At 49.2% G+C, this 22,128-nt stretch overlaps 3 protein-coding genes across 4 annotated transcripts in view; 2 read left to right on the forward strand and 1 right to left on the reverse strand.

The window, feature by feature from the left end:
- Positions 1-22,128, reverse strand: part of JKAMP (JNK1/MAPK8 associated membrane protein) — a 405,493-nt gene that overhangs the window by 11,055 nt on the left and 372,310 nt on the right. Inside the window, exons 1-3 of one of the 2 annotated variants that reach the window (XM_063118219.1) lie at positions 2,406-2,455; positions 427-515; positions 31-185 (exon numbers count right to left, since the gene is read on the reverse strand). In XM_063118219.1, coding sequence (XP_062974289.1) covers positions 31-185; positions 427-515; positions 2,406-2,409 — 248 coding nt within the window. In that variant the 5' untranslated portion in view covers positions 2,410-2,455. Of the gene's footprint in view, positions 1-30; positions 186-426; positions 516-2,405; positions 2,456-22,128 lie in introns of those variants that run through there. The other variant, XM_063118220.1, reaches the window with a different exon arrangement.
- Positions 3,767-16,908, forward strand: L3HYPDH (trans-L-3-hydroxyproline dehydratase). The gene is made up of 5 exons (XM_063115838.1): positions 3,767-4,502; positions 10,482-10,651; positions 12,680-12,802; positions 14,709-14,846; positions 16,540-16,908. The coding sequence occupies exons 1-5, from the start codon at positions 3,767-3,769 to the stop codon at positions 16,663-16,665; spliced, it is 1,293 nt and encodes a 430-aa protein (XP_062971908.1). The 3' UTR covers positions 16,666-16,908.
- On the forward strand, positions 19,241-20,615 carry GPR135 (G protein-coupled receptor 135). The gene has a single exon (XM_063115839.1). The coding sequence runs from the start codon at positions 19,241-19,243 to the stop codon at positions 20,510-20,512; it is 1,272 nt and encodes a 423-aa protein (XP_062971909.1). The 3' UTR covers positions 20,513-20,615.

Consider the following 22,128-nt stretch of genomic DNA (forward strand, 5'->3'; position numbering starts at 1 on the left):
AAACAAGATCTGGTTTCAATTAATATTTACCTCTTTTTCCCCGAATACCATTCAATGAAGAACCAATGCAGGATCAAAGGAAGCATTGCCATAAAGCCGAGGTAAAGCCAATCATAGTGTTCTGGAGATCCCACACATTCCCGACAGATTTTGTGGATGTCTGTTCTTTGTCCTCTTGGACACACCTGGAGAGTTTCATCACAGGCCATTTTTTATAAAACCTCTTTTAAAGTTTTACTGAAAATATTTGCTTGAGAAGGAGATAAATACAAATGAACAGGCCAGAAAAAAACAATTCAGAAGGGCCCCAAATATGTTTAGGCCATCATTTTCCACAGCCATATCCAATAACGGCTTCCCCTTGAGCTAAAATGTTATACGGATTGTTTCAAATATTCAAGAGTCTTTTTATAGTCCTCTACTCACCCCACAATCACCGTGAATTTCAGTCCCGTTTATTATTTCCACTGTTCTTCCACAATACAGTCCAAGGCAGTCTCGCTGAATATCTACAGCTTATAGGAAGGCCAAAGGAATTATTACAGCTCACACAAAAGTATTCGAACACATTCTTTTACTAGCTTTAAGTTCATCCTTTGCCCATAGTCACACAAATAGGGTGACCCTATAAAAAGGAGGACAGGGCTCCTGTATCTTTAACAGTTGTATTGAAAAGGGAATTTCAGCAGGTGTCATTTGTATATATGGAGAACCTGGGGAAATTCCCTCTTCATCACAGCAGTTAAAGTTGCAGGTGCCCTGCCCTCTTTTAAATCTGGTCACAGTATAGCTGCAGCATAGCTCCTGCAGCTTTAACTGTTGTGATGAAGAGGGAATTTCACCAGGTTCCCCATATATACAAATGACACCTGCTGAAATTCCCTTTTCTATGCAACTGTTAAAGATACAGGAGCCCTGTCCTCCTTTTCATGTGGTCACCCTACACACAAAGGCAAAACCACATGTACAGACACACAACAGCACCCATGCAAATAAATAAATCCTGATTTCAGGGAGCCCAGAGAAGGGAAGGCTGGAAGTGGTTATCATCTAAACACTGGAAATTAATATGACATTATAGTAGAGAGGCAGGACTACAAGACTGTACACCTATGACAAGAGTGTACCTCTGTATACCAGTTGCTGGGGAACAGAAGTGGGCTGGTGCTATTGCACTCATGTTCTCTTGTGGACTTCCCAAATGCATCAAGACAGGGGTTTAGTCTGATCCAGCATGACTCTTGCGTTCCTCGTAAGGGGAGAGTAGGATCACAGGTATCGCCCTCTGCATGCATCTAGCACAATTTAAAAGCCTACGCTCACATTGTATGTACATGGGGTCTTTCACAAGTTATGCCAAATGTCCAGAGAGGATATGGAGCCAGCAGGCAAGAAAAACCTTTACATGCATTGACACATATAACATTATACATTGCCACAAAAAGCAAACCTAGGAGCTGCAGGACATAAGAAAGATGCCCAAATCCAGATTACGGCAATACTGGGGACTCTCCAAAGCTTGCATATTTTTGGTGGCTTTTTGAGTTAGCCTAATAAAAAGTATGGCCCTAATATGCATTTTGGAACTGTACAGCGCATACCAGGGGGTGGGGAACCTCAGGCCCAGGGGCCAAATTTAACCACCCTGAGGTTCCAATCTCCCCCTCTGGGTTTTCTTAAGGGGCCCCACCCACTTCCTTGGCTTCTGTACACTTTCCCCATTCTAAAAAGTTAAAATGCCTTTAAGGATTATGGTTTTTTTTAATTATTACTTTCTCTATACTGCTGAATAGCTGACGTTCTCTGACAATAAGGGACTTAAGGTTACAATATACCGGTGCCTTTTTAAAATTTTGGCCCCCACAGACTTTGCCTTTAGCCCCACCGTCATTATTAGATGGCTTTTAATGATGTGCTGCTTTTAATAATGTATTAGTTTTAAATGTTTTAATCAATTATATGTATTTTATGGTGTTTGCATTTGTGTTGTACCCTGCCTCAATCCAGAGGGAGAGGCGGGTAACAAATAATTTTTTATTATTATTATTATTATTATTATTATTGTTGTTGTTGTTGTTGTTGCAGCCAAACCCACCCTAGTTTCTCTGAAAACGAGTTAATAAGGGGTGCACCATGGCAGGGGCCATGCAGCTTCACTGGGATGGGGCAGGTGCAATGTGCCCAATTCTGACAGCTGCATAACTTTGCTTGAAGGCTTCCCTGTAAAGGGCTGTCATCACACCTGTGCAAAGTTGGGCCCATTCCCCAGCCAGCAAATAAATGAACACATAAATAAACAAACACTGCCCCTAATAAACCAGTCTGCATCACCTGCCCGGCTTTCCAACTGGCAGACATAACACACCTGTCAACAGGAAGAAGGGGAGGAAACCAACTCAACTCACCCATCTTGCGCCAGCCAGTCTCCCCCAACTGAGCAAGCCAACCAACCAGTCCTCCCACTGCTGCTCTTTTCAACGTCACTTCCTGTTGGTCTTCGTTGATTGGCTCTCCCCGCCTTGCGTAAGCACGTAGGTAGGCGTGGAGACCATCTATCTATCTATCTATCTATCTGTCTCACACGCTCTCATATGATTGGTGCTTTGCGGTAGGGGGCGGGACTTTGAGTATACGCAGCTGTCCATTGGAGGGAAACCGATAGAGTTTTTTTAAAAAACACACACCATAGGACGGAAGCAGGAGGCCAAAGGAGGAGGGGGAGGAGCAAGGCTCTTTCTGCTTGTAGAGATAGAAGTGTTAAAGTGACGCATGGTGTGAACTTGCGAGAACGGTGGAAAGCGTTGTGAACCGCCCAGAGAGTTTCGGCTATTGGGTGGTATAAAAATGTAATAAATAAATAAGCGTTGGCTGTGGCCGTGATTCTCCATAGGCGCAAAGGAAAGGAAAAGAAAGGGACCTCTCGTGCAAGCACTGAGTCATTACTGACTCTTGGAGGGATAACAGCTTTCGCTGATGTTTTCTTGGCAGGCCTTATAGCGGGGTGGTTTGCCATTGCCTTCCCCGGCCGTGATTACCTTTCCCCCAGCTAACTGGGTACTCATTTTACCGACCTCAGGAGGATGGAAGGCTGAGTCGACCCGAGCCGGCTGCCTGAAACCAGCTTCTGCTGGGATCGAACTCAGGCCGTGGGGAGAGTTTCAGCTGCAGAAACTGCTGCTTTACCACTCTGCGCCAAGGAGGGGCCCTTTTCTCTTGGCAGCCCTGAGGCAGAGACCCTCATCTGCACTGGGGCACATTCCCCGAAGCTCCTTGTTCAGTAGAGGGGCAGCCATACATCCTCGTTAACTGGGGATTTTAACGGTAAACCAAGCCTGTTACCAGCCAAGCTGGGATGAAAAGCCACGTCCATCATTACCATTTAGGGCTGGTGGCTCCGATTTCGGTGGGGCTGTGAAGCCGCTCTGGATTTCAGTCAGAACCAGCCATTGCTCTAAAGGAGCTCTCTAAGGTGCTGAACATTAGTCCCAAGTTATTGGGTGTGTGTGAGGGGAGGGGGCAATGGTTCAGCACCCTGCATAGCTCCTTTAGAGTTCTGACTGAAACCCAGAGCGGCTTCACAGCCCTACTGACTTCAGAGCCACCAACCCCACTGGCTCCACCCAACGGCAACAGCAGAAGGGTGGGAAAGGCGTTGGAACTTGACCCGGAAGTGACAAGAAAAACTAAGGTGATGCGTGTGACTCTATCATCCCTCTCTATGTTTACATTACAACCCTCCCCTCCCATACCTATTTCCTTCTGACCAATGCTAACGGTGTATGTAAATGCCCCTGACCAATCCTGTCCACGGAACGTCCTCAGCGTGTCCAATCGCCGTCGGCGGTTTGCCGCAGGCTTCCCACCTCACCCCACCCCACCCCCCGTGACTCTGGTCCAGCAGCCAATGAACGCGGGGAGCGCCTCGGCCGTTACCGCCGCGCGAGAGGGACCGTTAGCCATGTCCGCGAGGCCCGCGGCGGCGGCGAGAGAGCCGGGCGCTGATTGGCTGCCCCCGCGCGCGCCGGGGCAGGCGCCCATCCGCACGGTGGAGATGCACGCGGGCGGGGAGCCGCTGCGCGTGGTGCCGCCGGGCGGGCTGGGCCGGCTGGAGCCGCCGCCGGAGCTGCCGCTGCTGGCCCGCCGCCGCCGCCTGCTGGGCGCGCCGGAGCTGGACGCCGCGCGGCGGCTGCTGATGCACGAGCCCCGCGGCCACCGCGACATGTACGGCGCGCTGCTGGTGCCCAGCGAGCTGCCCGAGGCGGCGGCCGGGGCCCTGTTCGTGCACCACGACGGCGCCAGCGCCATGTGCGGCCACGCCGTCCTCTGCCTGGCCCGCTTCGCCCTCGACTACGGCCTCTGCCCGACGCCGCCCGCGCCCGGCCAGGCCGCCGTCACCATCCACTGCCCCTGCGGGCCCGTCGCCGCCTTCGCCGACTGGGACGGGCAGCGCAGCGGCAGCCGCGTGCGCTTCCACAGCGTGCCCGCCTTCGCCGCCGCCGTCGGTACGGGAGCGCCGCCGCCTGCCCTGGGGAGGGAGGGGGCGCGATCCTGAGGCGTGCTGAGGCGGCTTGTGGGGGGGAAGAGCAAGCCCTGCCGCTCCCTCCGGGGGGGGAGGGCAGAAAGATCTGCTCTGGATTCCCCTCAGAACTCAGGGGGAGCCGTCCGAAGTGCTGGACAACGGCCCAAAAACAGGCTCCAGCACCCCGGACCAAGCGCGGATTCACAGCCCCCCCCCCCCCACGAAATCTGGACCACCAGCCTCCAGGGCCGGTGCCAGGCTTTTTTGCGCCCTAGGCAAGGTGAGCTGCTTTCACACACACACCCACACACCCCACCGTATCCCCACCCCACTCCAGGTAGGCGGAGACAGGTTACCTGTCCCTCGCCTGAAGTCCTCCTGGCTTGGCGGGACACTGCGGTGGGGTGGGTGCGTGGGCAGCTCCAATTCCGTCCGTTCGCCCCCAGCGTCCCTGCTTGGGTTTGGCTGGGCGCCCAGCTGAAGCCAAGCCAGGGACACTGGGGGGCGGGGCGGAAGGCTTCAGAACAGCGCCCGGAAGCTGCCCTCACTCGGCTGGAGCGGCTCTGGGAGTGGGAGGGCAACTTCCGGGTGCGCATTCGGCGCCCCCTTACCTTGGCGCTCTAGGCGGCCGCCTAACTGGCCTCTATGGAAGCTCCAGCCTCCATGGGTGTGTGAGTGTGTGTAGAACAAAACGTCCAACTGTTGCAAACATAGCTCCTTCCCTGGTGTACCAAGTCCAATTCAGCACACAAGGAGGAGAGGAGATGAAGTATGGGTCAGACAACGTTTATTCTGCAGAATAAAGAGGCACTGGAGCTAATTCCTGCAAAGCATGTGCCTACCTCGCAAGGGAGGTAGCTAGGTATTTATACCCCATCTTCTCAGGCGCCGCATACGTAGGCAGCCTTCTAACAGGAAATTTCTTGCTGTGGAAAGAAAGTACATGGAAATACAGTCTCTCTTGTTCTTTTGGTTTCGTTATCTTAAGAATTTCTTGGCTTCTTAGACATTTCAATTTTGCAACATTTCGTTAGCAACTACCGGTTACTGTGGTTCAGAGCTGGGCACTTTTCTTCAACACTCCCTCCTCAATAAAAAAAAGAAAAGGCTTTCTTTACTTTATACTACAATGCCCAACATTCCCCAGCCAACCATGCTGTAGGAGGGCTCCCCCACCCCCGTCTAAATAAGCATAGGATTGCACCCTTAATGATCAAGTTAACAATTGGCTGCTTCTTTTCCTGTTACCCAGTTCTTATACTCCAGATTATTATTAATAATGTATTATCGTTCTTATTAAAACAACAATATATATGCTGCTTAATATTAAAAAAACACCTCAAAGCAGTTCACCTTCAAATCACATTTAAATGCAATATTAAAACACCATTAAAAGCAGTTTCAACTAAAACAGCAAACAAGTATATTCAAAATAACCAGTACAACACATCTGAGGGCACTCCAGATGTGTTGGACTACAACTTCTATCAGCAGCAACCAATGTCCCTAACTGGGTACCCTCCAGATGTGTTGGGATACAATTCCCATTATCCCAGGCATGCCAGGAGTTGTAATACCAACAGGGCACCAATTTGGGAAAGGTTACCCCAAAATGTAGAGCAACGCCAGGGCGTTAATTTCCACCCCATCTTGGAACCCACTGCTGGCTGCACCAGAAATAGTTGCTGCTGGATTTTCCCTTTAAAACAAGATGTTTGGGAAGCATGCTTTGTTTAATATAGTGTTGCCCTGGGGGAGCACAGTTTTGCATTAAAATATGGTGCCCGCTCCCCACATGCCTTGTTTTAAAGGGGAAATGCTGCTTTTTGTGCTGTAATCTGGGGGCTGCAGGGGCTGCATAAATGGATAGGTCAATTCCCTAGGGAGGTTATGGGCTTTGCCACACGAGAGGCCTCCAAGAGGCAGCTGGACAGCCATCTGGTAGATTCCTGCACTGAGCAACTCCACTATTCCGTGATTCCATGTGAACCACCCAACCTTGACGCTCCACCACTTTTGGACACCGGCACCTCCCACACATGGTCATACTTTCTCCCACTTAGTGCCTTGATAAACTGGCATGAGGTGCATGTAGGTTCCTTTTCTCCTGCCCACCAGATATTTGCTTTCGCTTCTCTCACGGTGGTACCTGCTGAGCATGCTATGGCATAACTTGTAGCTCAGGGGTAGAACACTTCCTTTGCATGCAGAAGGTCCCAGGTTCAGCCTCCAGCACCTCCAGGTAGGGTGAGGGAAGAATCCTGCCTGGAACCCCGGAGAGCTAGATGGACCCTTGGTCCATCTTGGTCTAGATGGACCAAGGGTCAGACTCCGTATAAGGCAGCTTCCAACATTCCTATCTGTCAGTTATGTACAGCTCCGTCCGTGACACTAGCTCCTTCATATTGCAGTTATTTCCTACATTATTGTTACAAGCATTGTACTATCATTCATATCCACACAGACATGCACAAATCTAAGGTACACCGAGCAACTCCACTCTTTCTCCAATGCCCCTTTTCTACCTTCTGCTGCCATACTCCAATGCCCCTTTTCTACCTTCTGCTGCCATACAGGAGTTGTACAGTACAATCCTGAGCGTGTTTACTTAGAAGGAAGCACTGAGTTTAATGCCGCTTACTCCATAGTGAGAATGCTTTGTATTGGAGTCCGAATTAACAGTTTCATCTACAGCCCAACGCATCTAGCCATTCCTATTCACCACTAATCGTGCTTTACTTTTTGCCCAAGGCAGGTTTTGGGCACACTGTGGCCTTAGCTAGACCTAATGTTTTTCCCGGGGTCGTCCCTGCCTGCTCCCGGGATATCCTGTGTGTCATTTACATGAACAGGGATGATTCCGGCACGATCCCGGGATAAACCTTTGGTCTAGCTAAGGCCTTAGTTGTATTGTGGAGTAAAGCCTTCATGGGTTTCTTAGACTGGGCTGTTTAGTTCCCAGGTATAGAAATTTATTTATTTATTTATTACACTTATATACCACTCCCGTAGCCAGGGCTCTCTGGGCGGTTTACAGAAATTCTAAAATTGAGGTAAAAACAAGTATACAAAATTTTAAACTCTAAAACACAGTACATACACACATAAAATGGATGATATTCTGGAGGTGACAGACTTGACCTTGGGGGAGCTAGGGGTGGCGACAGCTGACAGAAAGCTCTGGCGTGGGCTGGTCCATGAAGTCACGAAGAGTCGGAAACGACTGAACGAATAAACAACAAACACACATAAAGCATTAAAAACCGATTAAAAACTTAACGTGGATAATTAGGATGTGCCGCCATATGCCTGGGTCATATGCAGCCATCACATAGTGGCCATATGCAGCCATCACATAGTTCTACAGCGGTTCAGGACTTATCTACATCACGGACTTCAGCTAGTTAATAGTAGTTTCCTTTTCGCCAAGGAATAATTAGAGTTATAAGTCTGTGTGGCTGTCTGCGGCTCTTTCAGCAACTAAGAATTATCCCAGGAAAATGGAGGGATCGTTCCTGCCTGCTCCCAGGTTCCCCTGCGTGTCATTTGCATGCACAGGGATGATCCCTGGAAAAAAGGCAGGTGTAGAAACGGCCTGGGTTACTGCCCAGAGAGTTTTGGCTGTTTGCATAGTATAGAAATGTAATAAATAAATATATATGTGAATTCTTGGCATTCTCGCTAAGCTATAATTCCCAAGATTCTTTTATACCATGATAGTTCAACTGGCATAAAAGTGACATGTTTCTAATGTTGGTATGCTCAAAAAAGACCCGTTATCTCAACGGTGGAGAAATGTGAACTTGCTTTTTATTTGTCCAATCCTGCATGCCTTAGGATTGAGAATGTTTGACTAATATGATTAACCCTCTTTTCTGCTGTTCCCCAGGCCCTAACTTTGCATCTTGGAAGGAACACCGCTCTGTCCTGCACTGCCTATCATGATTGTCCTAGCAAACTGTACGTTTTATTACTAGATGCATGTAGATTCCCATGTTAATCATACGCTTTGCACTTGCTCTCATGTATTTTACTAAAATCTTTCACGGACTGTGATTTCCGTCATCTTCTGAAGTGTTCATTTACATTGTGCAAACACCTCTTTGTATCTTGTAACTTCAAAAATGCAGTCAAGACATGTAGTACCCTGCCAGTGGTATCATGCCGTCTAAGAATGAACTCAGGTGCTGAATGTTGAAAGGTTTGGAGCCAAAATGAATGGTGCGAGAAACAAGGGAAGCACCAGCATGCTTAAGGGACCCCTGAAGATTGCAGAAATACAGAAAAAAAAGTTTACAAAATAGAACTGAGCATGGTTAGAAGCTCAGCTTCACACTTTCCATGTGGGGAACATAAAGGAGGAGTGGAGCTTTACTCTGCCCAAGCTTTCCCAACAAGTTCCTAGGCTCCGAGGAGACGTCCTCTAGGCCCCAATCACTCCTTGACTCCTGGACTATTGAGTGTCAGCTAGAAAAGAAAAGGAGGGCATATTAGCTTAAACAGGAGTGCAGGGGAGGACTCCTTGGAAGCTTTTGTTGTAGATCTCTGTGTTTTTTTCTTTTCTTTTCTACAAAAGCCACCAAGTTACTGTTTTTCCTAAAATGGTTCAGGCAGCCCCCCCCTCCGGCAAAAGCCCTCAGTTCATGGCAGTCACTATTGAGCTATGTGAAAAAGAAGCTGACCTGAAGATTATTATGTAGGAGGAAAAAACTTAGTTCTTAGGCCTTAGCTAGACCTACCTGCTATCCCACAACGGAGGAGGGAAGATCTCGTGTTGCGTTTGTTTGAATGAATGAATGAATGAATGAAGCTTTATTGAATAAGTCTTCTGACAATTTCCAAAATCAAAAATCACATCATCATTAAAAACAGACAGGCATTAATTAAAATTTACGATTTAAAATTATAAAAAAATGTTGTGTTTAACGCAAGATCCCTCCTCCGTTTACATGCGACGTGCGACGACCTCAGAAGAAGAGGCGTTGCGCCCGCCATTTTTCATTTTTTAAAGGGAGAGCAGCGCACGAACGCTCGTGCGCAAATGCTCCCCCCACCCTACCCCCAATGGGCACAGTGCTCCTGAGGAGTGCTGCGCCCCGTGCGCGGCTCCCGGCACTGCGACAAATCTCGCGGAGCCGGGTCAACCCGTGGCAATGGGCCACACATTCTGCAGTCTCGGGCTCAGCCCGGGACCGCGGAAAAAACAGGGCCAAAGTGGAGAGCGAGATCCCGGGGCAAGGAATCATCCCTCCCTGATCCCAGGATCCCCTGTGCGTCATGTGGATGCATAGGGATGATCCCGGGGTTCGCCCCGGAATAAATCCCTGTCTAGCTATGGCCTGAGCTTCGACTGATTGTTGTTGTTTATTCGTTCAGTCGCTTCTGACTCTTCGTGACTTCATGGACCAGCCCACGCCAGAGCTTTCTGTTGGCCGTTGCCACCCCCAGCTCCCCCAAGGTCAAGTCTGTGACCTCCAGAATATCCTCCATCCATCTTGCCCTTGGTCGGCCCCTCTTCCTTTTGCCTTCCACTTTCCCTAGCATCAGCCTCTTCTCCAGGGTGTCCTGTCTTCTCATTATGTGGCCAAAGTACTTCAGTTTTGCCTTTAATACCATTCCCTCAAGTGAGCAGTCTGGCTTTATTTCCTGGAGTAGGGACTGGTTTGATCTTCTTGCAGTCCAAGGCACTCTCAGAATTTTCCTCCAACACCACAGTTCAAAAGCATCTATCTTCCTTCGCTCAGCTTTCCTTATGGTCCAGCTCCCGGTTACTACAGGGAATACCATTGCTTTAACTATGCGGACCTTTGTTGATTACAGTCATTATAAAGGGTGGCTAAGCAGAGCTGTTGGGGTAAGTGACTGTCAGAACAGATGAGAGTAACATGCAGCAGCAACATGGGCAGTAATTCTCTGTCTCTTCTCTCTCTCCCCCCCCCCCCCCCTTTTGCTTGATTCTCAGATGTAACCATTGATGTTCCCGGTTATGGGAAAGTGGTCGTCGATATTGGATACGGTGGCACTTTCTATGCATTTCTCAGTGCTGACCAATTGGGGCTCGATGTTTGTTCTTCAAAGATTAAGGACCTGGTTGATGCAGCATCTGCAGTAACTGAAGCAGTAAAGGCTCAGGTACCATCAGACTTCTCCGTATTGTATTATCTCGCAAGGGAGTCCACAAGTTACAAGTCTTTAAATAAATTACCACTCTGTTTGCCTGTACATTGCTTATGCTAGTCATCTGCAGCTTAAAACAAAAGAAGAGCGAGTTTTGTAAAGTCTTCTTGTCAAACTACTTGGAGGCAATTCTTACCATAGATGACTAAGTTGCTCTTTAAAGCCTGATTAGGCTACATAATGCTGCAGTTAAGAACATAAGAAGAGCCCTGCTGGATCAGACCAAGGCCATAGCTAGACCTAAGGTTTATCCCTGGATCGTCCAGGGGTCAAACCTGTTCATCTAGGTGACACACAGGTGACACACAGGGGATCCAGTGCTCAGGCAGGGGCGGACCCTGAATGACCCCAGAATAAACCTTAGGTCTAGCTGTGGCCCAAGAGTCCGTCTAGTCCAGCATTCTGACCACACAATGGCCAACCAAGCTGTTGGCCAGGAACCCAGAAGGGAACATTTATTTTTTATTATTTTATTTAAAAACATTTTTATAGTGCCACCTTGCCATTTCTGGCATTGTGGCACTTTACAATAAAACAATTTCCCTTAAAAACCCTCAGCCTGATGCAACAGCACCCTCCTGCCCAGCAACTGGTATATACATACACTGCCTCTGATACTGAAGGTAGCACATGGCCATCGGGACTAGTAGCCATTGAAAGCCTTCTCCTCTAGGAATTTATCCAACCCCCTTTTAAAGCCATCCAAATCACTACGTTTTGTGATAGCAAATTCCATAGTTTCAATATGCACTTTGTGAAGAAATCCTTCCTTTTATCTGTCCTGAATCTCCCACTAATCAGCTTTGCGGGATGGCCAGGTTCTACTGTTATGAGAGAGGGAGAGAAATGTCTCCCTATCCACATTCTTCACACCATGCATAATTCTGTACCCCTCTATCAGGTCTCCCCTTAGCCTCCTTTTTTCCAAAACTAAACAATCCCAGCTGTTGTAGCCTTCCCTTGTAGAGGAGGTGCTCCAGTCACTTGATTATTTTAGTTGCCTTTTTCTGCACTTTTTCCAGCTGTTCAATATCATTTTTAGGTGTGGCATCATGCAGTTAATGTAAGGCAGCCATTATTTTACTAAAAATAATAATTTTGGGCTCAAACATGTTTATGTAATTTAGTGAACTCTGAATGAATATGAAGCACTGTGCTCCTCGTTTAGTAAGATACCCTCAGATGTATTGGACCACAGCTTCCATCAACCTCAGCTGGCATGACAATGTATAGGAATGCTGGGAATTGTAGTCTAGCATAACAAGGGGGGCACTAGGTTGAGGAAGGCTGCCTTAGAGAATTTCTCTTCAGAATCCCCCCCATTGTTTTCATTTTCTCTCATCCTTTTTGTCGATTCATATTCTTAGTCTTACTCTTTATAGCTTAATCTATATATTAAACTATGGACAAAGATGAAATAAAGAAGTGTGTGTGTGTGTATCTAGCTCTTCATCCATTGTCCAATGTATAGAACAGTCTGAATCCAAGAAGTGTCTTGTGGGGTGAAACGTCCTGATCTCAGTCATGGTCAGTGTCATCTTTGCCTCTGTGAGGTCCATAACGTTGACTTTTGCCTGTGTTGTTTGAACTGTTACCATCCCAGGTCTTCTGTTTGGAAATTTGAAAGAAAAACAACTACATTACTTTCAGAATAGTGTCAGAAAAAGGAATTTGTATCTATCTATCTATCTATCTATCTATCTATCTATCTATCTATCTATCTCTTATCTATCTCCCTATGCATATGTATTTGGGAGATACCACTGCATTTGGCAGGTGTGAAGAGTTTACAGAGAGAACACACTGAAGAGTTTTACTCACTAATGTGGATCAGTTGGTACTCCTTATTGAGAAAATAGGGCCGCAGTTTTACACTCCAGGGTGGTGGTAACTGTATAGGTATAAAGAGGAGGTGGGTGTACTGCAGCTATTTTTATGCATTTCTCGGATTCTATTTTAATAAATGGTTAAAATGTTCTCTAGTTCAAAGTTCACCATCCTATCATTGAAGACGTGGCTTTCATTTATGGGACTATACTGACTGATGGAAAAGATGAATTTAGTGATGAACCAACAAGCAACATATGTGTGTTTGCAGATGCACAGGTAGGAAACCATATGCAAAGGAAATTCCACCCTGACCCCCTTTATCACAGGGTTCCAGATGGTATTTGTAGTAATGATATCCAGAGGGTAAAGGCAGAGAATATATTTATGTAGCAGGCATGAGGCTTGGATTCTTAGCTCTATAAAATGAAGGGGGAAAAACTAGGTCTTCTAGCATTTAAGATAATTTAAAAAATGTCTTGGTCTAACTGCAGCTCATTTGACGTAGATGATCTTTCATGGGAAAAAGATATGGTGTTTGATCAGGAAAGAGAAGGTGGTGCATGAAACCCACACTTCTGTTGTAGAGTGAGCCAACTTCCTTAACAAAAAAAAATGGAGAGGCATATACTTAATCAAGAGAGTCATTTACATTTCTGGACACGTACATGTCCTTCCCCTCTTCAGTATTCAGGCACAGTTCATCAGGCACATAGGTACTAACCACAGAGGGCATCTAATTTCCATCTGTGTTTTATTTAATTAGGGTGACCATATGAAAAGGAGGACGGGGCTCCTGTATCTTTAACAGTTGCATAGAATTTCAGCAGGTGTCATTTGTATATATAGGGAACCTGGTGAAATTCCCTCTTCATCACAACAATTAAAGTACAGGAGCTATACTAGAGTGACCAGATTTAAAAGAGGGCAGGGCACCTGCAGCTTTAACTGGGGTGATGAAGAGGAAATTTCACCAGGTCCCCCATATATACAAATGACACCTGCTGAAATTCCCTTTTCAATATAACTGTTAAAGAAGCAGGAGCCCTGTCCTCCTTTTCATATGGTCACCCTAGTTTAATTAGTTTTGCTCCCCACTTTCCCATTGGCCTGCTCAACATGGCTAACACTGTCCCCCTTGCATAATACAAGAGTATATCAATACGGAAGTATATCAAAAATTAGAATCATATGAAACGTTGTTGATAGACAATGGGAGCGTTGGCTGTCCTCCCTCTTAACGGTTGGTTTTGAAGGTCTTCTGCAGCAGCTGTATTAAAATCCAAATCTGGTTTGTTTGCCATTTAATTGGAACCAACAGTCGTTCGCTAGTTTCACGCAATAAATGGAAGCTTTTCCACTTCCTTCGTGTGTGACTGAAGCGTATGAGTTTATGAGCCAAAGCCACGAGGCTGCTCATGTAGGGTGACCATTTGGAAAGGAGGTCAGGGCTCCTGTATCTTTAACAGTTGTACAGAAAAGGGAATTTCAGCAGGTGTCATTTGTATGCATGCAGCACCTGGTGAAATTCCCTCTTCATCATAACAGCTAAAGCTGCAGGAGCCCTGCCCTCTTTTGTATCTGGTCACTCTAGTATAGCTAGAGGGCAGGGCTGTGATGAAGAGGGAATTTCATCAGGTGCTGCATGCATACAAATGACACCTGCTGAAATTCCCTTTTCAATACAACTGTTAAAAGATACAGGAGCCCTGTCCTCCTTTTCATGTGGTCACCCTGGCATGCTCAGAACAGTAACCCTGGCACTACATCTAAATTCAAGCATTATTTTAGGGCAGGGCTTAGGTAACCTTTTGGGGCCATGGGTACATTTGGGGATTTGAGAAACTGCTGGCCACCACCACCGCAGAATGGCTACCTTGGGAGAAAGTGGTGGCAAAGGACAAGTAACCTGCCCAAAAGACTGAGTACAAAGTTGGTGCCTGCCTGACCTCCAGAGGTAGGGAATTCCATAAGAGGGGGGCTACCACGTTGAAGGCTCTTCCCCTGGCGGATTCCAGTCGGAGGGTAGGTCTGTGTGGAAACACCAGGAGCATGACCTCGGATGAACTCAGTGGTTGGTTGATAGGGGCGAAGGCGCTTTCTCAGGTGTCCTGGTCCCAAATTGTTTAGGGCTTTGTACACTGAATGATGCAGCTGTAAACAGAGATTGTATTTTCTGAACTAGGTTGACCGAAGCCCTACTGGGTCAGGTGTGACAGCTCGCATCGCCTTACAATATCATAAAGGACTAATCAAACTGGATCAGACCAGGACCTTCAGGAGCAGTTCAACTGGTTCCTTGTTCACCGGGAAAGCAATAAAGGCAAGTGCCAGATGTATTTGGGGGAGGGTTTCCCCTAAAAGGTGGCTTATGGAAATTTAAAATAAATACAGTTTGGTCATTTAGGGAATAGTTGCCTAATGTTGATGCGAATCACAAATTGTCGGCTTTGCTTTTTCATGAATTATTACTAAGCTGGAGACTCAAATCCTTCATCCGCCAGGATTTCATCCACAAGTGAACAGAATTACTGTTATTATTGATCAAATGCTCCCAGAATGCTAAGGAACAAAAAGTGATCCTTTATTTATTTATTTGTATTTATTACATGTGGTCTCAGCCCAGGTCGCAACAATCAAATAAAAGCAGGTACAATTTCAAAACAGAAGCATCAGCATAAAAACAGATACAGTTTCAAAACAGAAGCATCAGTGCAGTTGCACAAGTGTGCAGTCGTGGCTGGCAAATATCTATATATTTATATCTATATCTCCTTGCCTTGTACTCTTCAGCTGTCAAAGGGAAGGAACTACAGTATGGAACACAGAAAGTAATTGACAAGATGGGACTGATACAGGCAACTTTGATGGCCATTGGCAGTTGACAGGCGGGGAAAATAGGAGCAGATCATGTTTTTAACTTTTGTGAACCGCCCAGAGAGCTTCGGCTATTGGGCGGTATAAAAATGTAATAAATAAATTAATAAATAAGTGTTAGCAAGGTGATCCCCAGAGTTTTAAGTGTTGAGCTGACACTTGGGGGTGTCCTTCTTCCATTCTACACTAGTCCTAGTCTCCAGCAAGTCGTTTTAAGAGAGATCTCGGGTCTAATCCCTTTTCGTGGCTCCCATTTGGAGCAGTTATTGCCACGGTTACTGTGAATGGGAGCCACAAAAAGTGGGGGAGCGTAGATCTCCCTTGACTTGCTGGAGATTCAGGAAAGTGTGGAATGGAAGCAGGGCACGCACACACCCCAAAGTGTCAGCTCAACACTTAAAACCCTGGGGATCACCTAAAGGGGCGATCTCTGACAAGTGAAACATACAAGGCAATGTTTTTGACAGCTACAAGGGAGCAATTGCGCAACATTGAAAAGCCAAGAAAAAAAAATATTATGAAGACATTTGCGCACATTTCAGGGGCTGAAAAATATTAAAATATAAAACCGGGTCACAATTGGAACGGGGATGGGATGGGACAGCCAGACAAGGCAGGTTCTGCCATGAAGTTCCCTGGAATATGTGTCTGAGCCGGCTGGAGGACCGATGGGGAAGGAAAGGAAGAACAACCCACAGTAAACCTGTTATATGTCGGTCTTGCCGTGGATTGTTCTGTGAAGAACCCACACTACGTGGTTTGTTTGCCAAGGTGGGTTGTCACGTTGTGCGAACTCACCCATAGTGAACTGTGTCTTCCTGGGTTGCAGAGGGAGGAGGGAATTGCACCATGTCATAGGGAGGGATCTTGTCCTGCTGGCACAAGGCCCCCAATTTCCACGTGGCCCTTTTGGGGGAGCAGATGGGGTTGCAGAGGCGTTGAACGGAAGTTCATTGCATGTTGGGTTTTTATCAGTGACAATCAGTTCTTTTCTCTTTAGTCCTCACCTTAGTTTTCAATCTGGGTGTAAACATCATGTCACGTACTTGGTTGCTGCCTGCAAAATGTATGCCTCAGTAAAGCAATTAGCAGTCATGTCTTTTTAACAGGTTAATCTGAATCGCTTTCTTTTTACCCAGGAAACCAAATGTGGTGACCACAATGCTGTTATAGTAGAAGTCTCAGGAGAATCCTTTTATACTGGAACATCAACCTTCACTTTCGAAGAAGAGGACCCCCTGAAATATGGTTTCCTTCTCAAGTAACTGGGCTGCTATTCAGATTCTCTCGAATAACCCTGATGAAAATGGTGCATGTTCTGTTGCTGTTTTTAAATTTGGGCACTGCCCTCTATTTCTTACTGGTAGTTAATACTCAGATTCAATTTCATATACAATTCTGTAAGTTTCTGCATAACAACTAACAAGTTCCAGGAATAACAACAAACAAGCTAAGTAAAGAATATGTTAAAAGTAATTTCCTGTAATAAACCCTATTCACAAATTTAATCCTGTGATTTTGATTCTCGGAGTGGGAAGTATGATTTCACCACCATACCTTTGTTTTACATTCTTTAACCTGACATTTCTAGAACATTTTATCATCAACCTAAGATGTCTGCCTTATTACCCATTCTGATAGTTTGTTTTTTTCCCCACTCTGTTGTAAGTTTCTGACAACCACACGGGGCAAAAAGCTCATTTGTGCGCAACTTATGAGGAAGGCCTGGTCCTGTGATTGTGTCTTATTAAGAAAGAGAAAACCTACTGTGGGAGGAAAAATCACACCGATGTCCAGAACATGGCAATGCTTTCAGGCTGTTACTGGACCTTACTATTTATCCAGAAATGTTAGGAAAGCCTTGACTCTGGAAAACGCTATCTAGAGATGATTGACCCTCATGAAGCATGAGAAGCAATCATGTCAGACAGAAATCTTAGTAAATATCACAATGAGCATATGATCAGAGCACTACCGCTGTAAAAAACCCAAAAGTACCTTTGTATGTGATCTACTAAGGCTCAAGCTAGGCATTATGGAGGAAACGCAGCTGATGTGTCCCCATAGCTCCTCCATTAAAACTGGGAGAAAGAGACATGACGTCATGTGACGTCACTGAGCACAATGTTCTTGCAAGGGGCAGCCATTGAAGTGGAGCAAAGGGCCGGGGAATGTTGAGCGTAATGACAGTAACACCCCATGTCTTTTCATTAAACATTAGAAGCGAGAAGTGGACTCAAACACCTTTATAATGTCTGTGTTACTCTTAAAAACAGACTAGAGAAGGAGGAGGCTATCAATGGCTCTAGTCTTGATGGCTACCTGTTACCTCAAGTACCAGAGGCAGTAAGCCTATATATACCAGGGGTGTAAACTATAGGGGGGGGGCTCCCCTGTAGTTTAATATGTGGCTAAACTTGGAAAGGGGGGTAGACTTACTTGTGATTTTAATATGTGACTCTAGGATCCATTGTTGATGAAGGATGGTTTCCAGAAATATATTGAACTAAGCCTATGTACACCAGTTGCTGGGGAACATGGGTGGGAGGGTGCTGTTGCACTCATGTCCTGCTTCTTGGTTTCCCATGGGCAGCTGGTTGGCCACTATGTGAACAGAATGCTGGTCCAGATGTTGGTCTGATCCAGCCCGGCTCTTAAGATGTTGCAAGAGACAGGTGCTACTTCTCTCTTTCTTGCAGGAAATGCCCAGCGTAACATGACACATGAAGTGACATCATTGCCCTGTGGCTTGCCCTTCCCTCATAGCCACTGGATCCTTCCACATCTTTTTGCCCAAAGAGAAATTGAGAAATGCAGTAGCGGGTGTTATTTCCTAACGTGGAGCTCATGAAATAGGAAATGCCTTTACTCCAGTAGATGCCCCTGGGCCAGCCAAGGGGCATCAGATTGAGAATGCTGGAACTGGTGTAGGTGACATTTGGGGTCCCTTCCAGCAGTGATTCTGTCACTCACATGGTTCAGGAGCCAGTTCAGCTCATCCAGGGGCAGAGATGAAACTTTCTTTACTCACCCCCCCCCCCTCGGATCTGTCCCCAAAGGTGGTTGGCCCATTTTTGGTTTTGATCCTTGTGGCTGGAGCCTTACGCAGGCAGAAATTTAAAAGGTGCTACAAGAACTAACACCCTGTGCCTGTTGATTTTCTGCCTGCCTTGCAGCTGTCAGAACACGCGCGCGCGCGCACACACCCCCCCCCCCAATACAACGGCAGCAACTCGGCGAGATTGCCTGTCTGCGCCTCAGGGAAAAGCAGCACTAAGGCTGCCACACGGCGCCGGCTTCGTCCTCTCCCGCCTGGGCCCAGCGTGCGCAATCGCCGGGCAGGAACGACGTGGTTTCCCGGGGCAACCGGCGGCAGAAACGTCAGCGGCTCTTCTGAGCCCCCGAAGGTCTCCGGTGCGGCGAGGGAGGCGCAAGGCAGCCTGGCTCGGGCGGACGGGAAAGCCCAGCAGCGGGCGAAGACGGGGCGAGGATTGCGCAGCAGCTGCCGCGGCAGCCTCGCCCCGAGCGCCCCCATGGCGAAGAGGGCGCCTCCCCGGCTGGAGGGGACGGGGAGCGCTGCCCGCCTGCCCGCCTAGCTCCGGGGGCCTCCCAGGCTGGCTGCGCGAGCGCCCCCTCGGCCTTAGCGGCCCCTCGCCCGGGTCCTCCTCGCCTTGGGCGGCAGCTGGAGCCGCGGTCGGCGGCACCCGGGCCTGCCAGCCTCCCGGGCGCGCCACGTGCCCAAGGCGCACCGTCGGAGGAGCCCGCGGGAAGCCGCCGCCGCCGCCGCCACCGCCGCCGCCGCCCGGCCCGCCGGGGCCAGGCATGCGCCTCCCGCCATCCATGGAGGCGGCCGCCCTGCTGAGCAACGCCTCGGAGGCGGCGCGGGGCAACGGGAGCGCGTCGGGCGTCGGGGCGGCGCGGGGCTGGCCCGGGGCGGCGCTGGCGGCGCAGGCGCTGCTGCTGCTGCTGCTGTTCGCGCTGTCGGCGCTGGGCAACGGCGCCGTGGTGCTGGTGGTGGCGCGGCACCGGCCGCTGCGCACCGTCACCAACGCCTTCGTGCTGTCGCTGGCGCTGGCGGAGCTGCTGGGCGCCGCGCTGGGCCTGCCGCCGGCCTTCCTCAGCCTGCTGGGCGGGCGCCCGCGCGGCGCCTGGCTCTTCGGGCCGCGCCTGTGCCTGGCCAGCGCCGCCCTGCACGCCGGCCTGGGCATCGCCGCCACGCTCACCGTGGCCCTGCTCTCCTTCGACCGCTACTGCGCCATCGTGCGCCAGCCGCGCCGCAAGATGGGCCGCCGCCGGGCCGCCCAGCTGCTGGCCGCCGTCTGGCTGGCGGCGCTGGGCTTCTCGGGGCCGTGGTACCTGCTGGCCCGGGGCGAGCCCGAGGCGGAGCCCGGCCCGGCCCCCGGCGGCGCCCACTGCATGCACGTGCTGGCCTGGCGCGCGCCCGGCCTGGGGCCGCCCTACAGCGCCGCGCTGATCGTGCTGGGCTTCCTGCTGCCCTTCGGCCTCATGTGCTTCTGCCACTACAACATCTGCCGCGCGGTGCGGCTCTCCGAGAGCCGGGTGCGCCCGCTCACCGCCTACGGGCACGTGCTGCGCTACCACAGCGAGCTGCGCACGGCCACCACGGTCCTCCTCATGATCGTCTCCATCATCTGCTGCTGGGGGCCCTACTGCGTGCTGGGCCTGGCCGCCGCCACGGGACGCTTCTTCGTCTCCCCCACCACGGACACCGTGGCCAGCTGGATGGCCTGGGCCAACGGCGCCATCAACCCCCTCATCTATGCCGCCCGCAACCCCAACCTCTCCATGCTGCTCGGGCGCAGCCGGGAAGGGGGTTACAGGACGAGGAACAACGTGGCGGCCTACTTGCCTGTGGCCAAGGGTCACCGTCTGGGAGCCAAGAGCCGGGCGGAGCGCTACGCCAGCCGTGGGCACGGGATTGGGGGCACCTCCGGCGGCACCCTGAGCTCCAGCCCCACCAGCGGCGGGGAGGTGGCCATGTGGGCCTGTAAGAACCCGGCCGTGCTCTTCTGCCGGGATGCCCGGCCCAGTCCGGCCTCTGAAGTTGCTACGATGCCACCCAAATCAGTCGCCCTTGATACTAGCCTTTGAAACAAAATGGCGGCATGGGCTTCAGTGGCAAACTGTGCCAACCCAGGGCAGCGAAATGCGCTCAGACACCGCCTCTACAACGGAAGTCCACAACCAGGCTCAGAGTGGATGGTAGCAAGCCGGGGGAAGAACCGCTCTCCGTTAGAGAAATGTGAAGCAATGGGGCCCTCTTGACTCCTGGGTCTTTTTTGGGGTGGGGGGTGGGAACACCCTCCCCTGGACTTCATAAATCCTCTGGATTCATTTTACAGAGCTGTGAATAGCTGTTGCAGGATGGGTGACTTGGGGCCTGCTACTTTCAATGGGTTGGGTCGCAACTTAGTTATGCTTAAGGTAGGCCCATTGAAATCAATAGGCTGTCACACATTCTTGACTAACTTATCCCGTTGATTTCAGAAGGTCTACTCTAAGCATGGCTATGTCTGGATCCAACCCAGTGTCTTTGGAACAAAAGGGTTAAAAGGTGTGTGCAAAACTTTGTGTGTGATGTTATGAGCCCAACACTTAGTGGTCTAGAGAAACTAGAAGGTATTTCATCCCTCCATAACAAAAAGGAGGTGGGGATCTTGGGAGGGGTGGTGAATGCAGAAGTCTCTGCTGTGGAAAATTTGTGCAATGGCACCAGGGCTAGTTGTGAGAACTGCTCACTAGTAGGGACGTCACAGGCGCTGAACAATCAGCACTTGCAAGGTTCTACACAGCACTTGCCAGCCATTGTTTACTAAGCTGGCCTGTTGATGGGGAAATCCCATTTCTACCGTGATGAACTATTGCAACTTAAATGAAGGGGGAAATGGCATTTTAAAACCTTAGTTATGCTGTTTGCAGCAGATGTTTGCGATGCTGTGGGTTCGTGCCTTTGGAAAGCATTTTATACGTCTTGAAAGGAACATGAGCGCAGCCAGCCAGCCCGAAATGAAAGCTCACTTCCATTGCAGGAGACAAGAACAGTGCAATCCTGTGCGTGTTCTCAGAAGTAAGGGGCACAGTGAGCTGCATCTCAGAGCCCAAGGAACCACGCATAGGAATGCTGGCTTAAAAGCTGGTTTAGCCCTCTTGTCGAAATCAAGGGGAGCGTAACGCGGCTTAACTTCGGCTGGGTTATGCCATAAGGAGGTCGCAGAGGCTGGATGACAGTCTGTCGGGGTTGCAGGAGATGAAGCCTGTGTTGTACAGGGTCATAGAATCATAGAACAGCAGAGTTGGAAGGGACCTACAAGGCCATCGAGTCCAACCCCCTGCTCAATGCAGGAATCCACTCTAAAGCATCCCTGACAGATGCTTGTCCAGCTGCCTCTTGAATGACTCTATTGTAGATCCTGGATCGAGCAGGGGGGCGGACAAGAGGACCCCCAAGGTCCTTTCCAACTCTAAAGTCCTGGGATTGTAAGAGGTCACTCATGAAGCCACCTGCTACGTGTCACGTGCATTGCGCTATAAGCAGACATCCAGAAACTTTTCAGCTGCTGCACTGGGAACCTTTCCCCAGTGTGGCTGTTCCTTATCCACACTGCACTGTGCATGTTGGGAGGTGCATGTTGGAATGAACATCACCCTCTTCTTCTAGCACAGTGAGGTGCATACAGAAATGCCTTCCTATTCAGCACACCTAGTGG

Source organism: Elgaria multicarinata, chromosome 2 (genome assembly GCF_023053635.1).
Source record: "Elgaria multicarinata webbii isolate HBS135686 ecotype San Diego chromosome 2, rElgMul1.1.pri, whole genome shotgun sequence".
NCBI classification, from domain to species: Eukaryota; Metazoa; Chordata; class Lepidosauria; order Squamata; family Anguidae; genus Elgaria; species Elgaria multicarinata.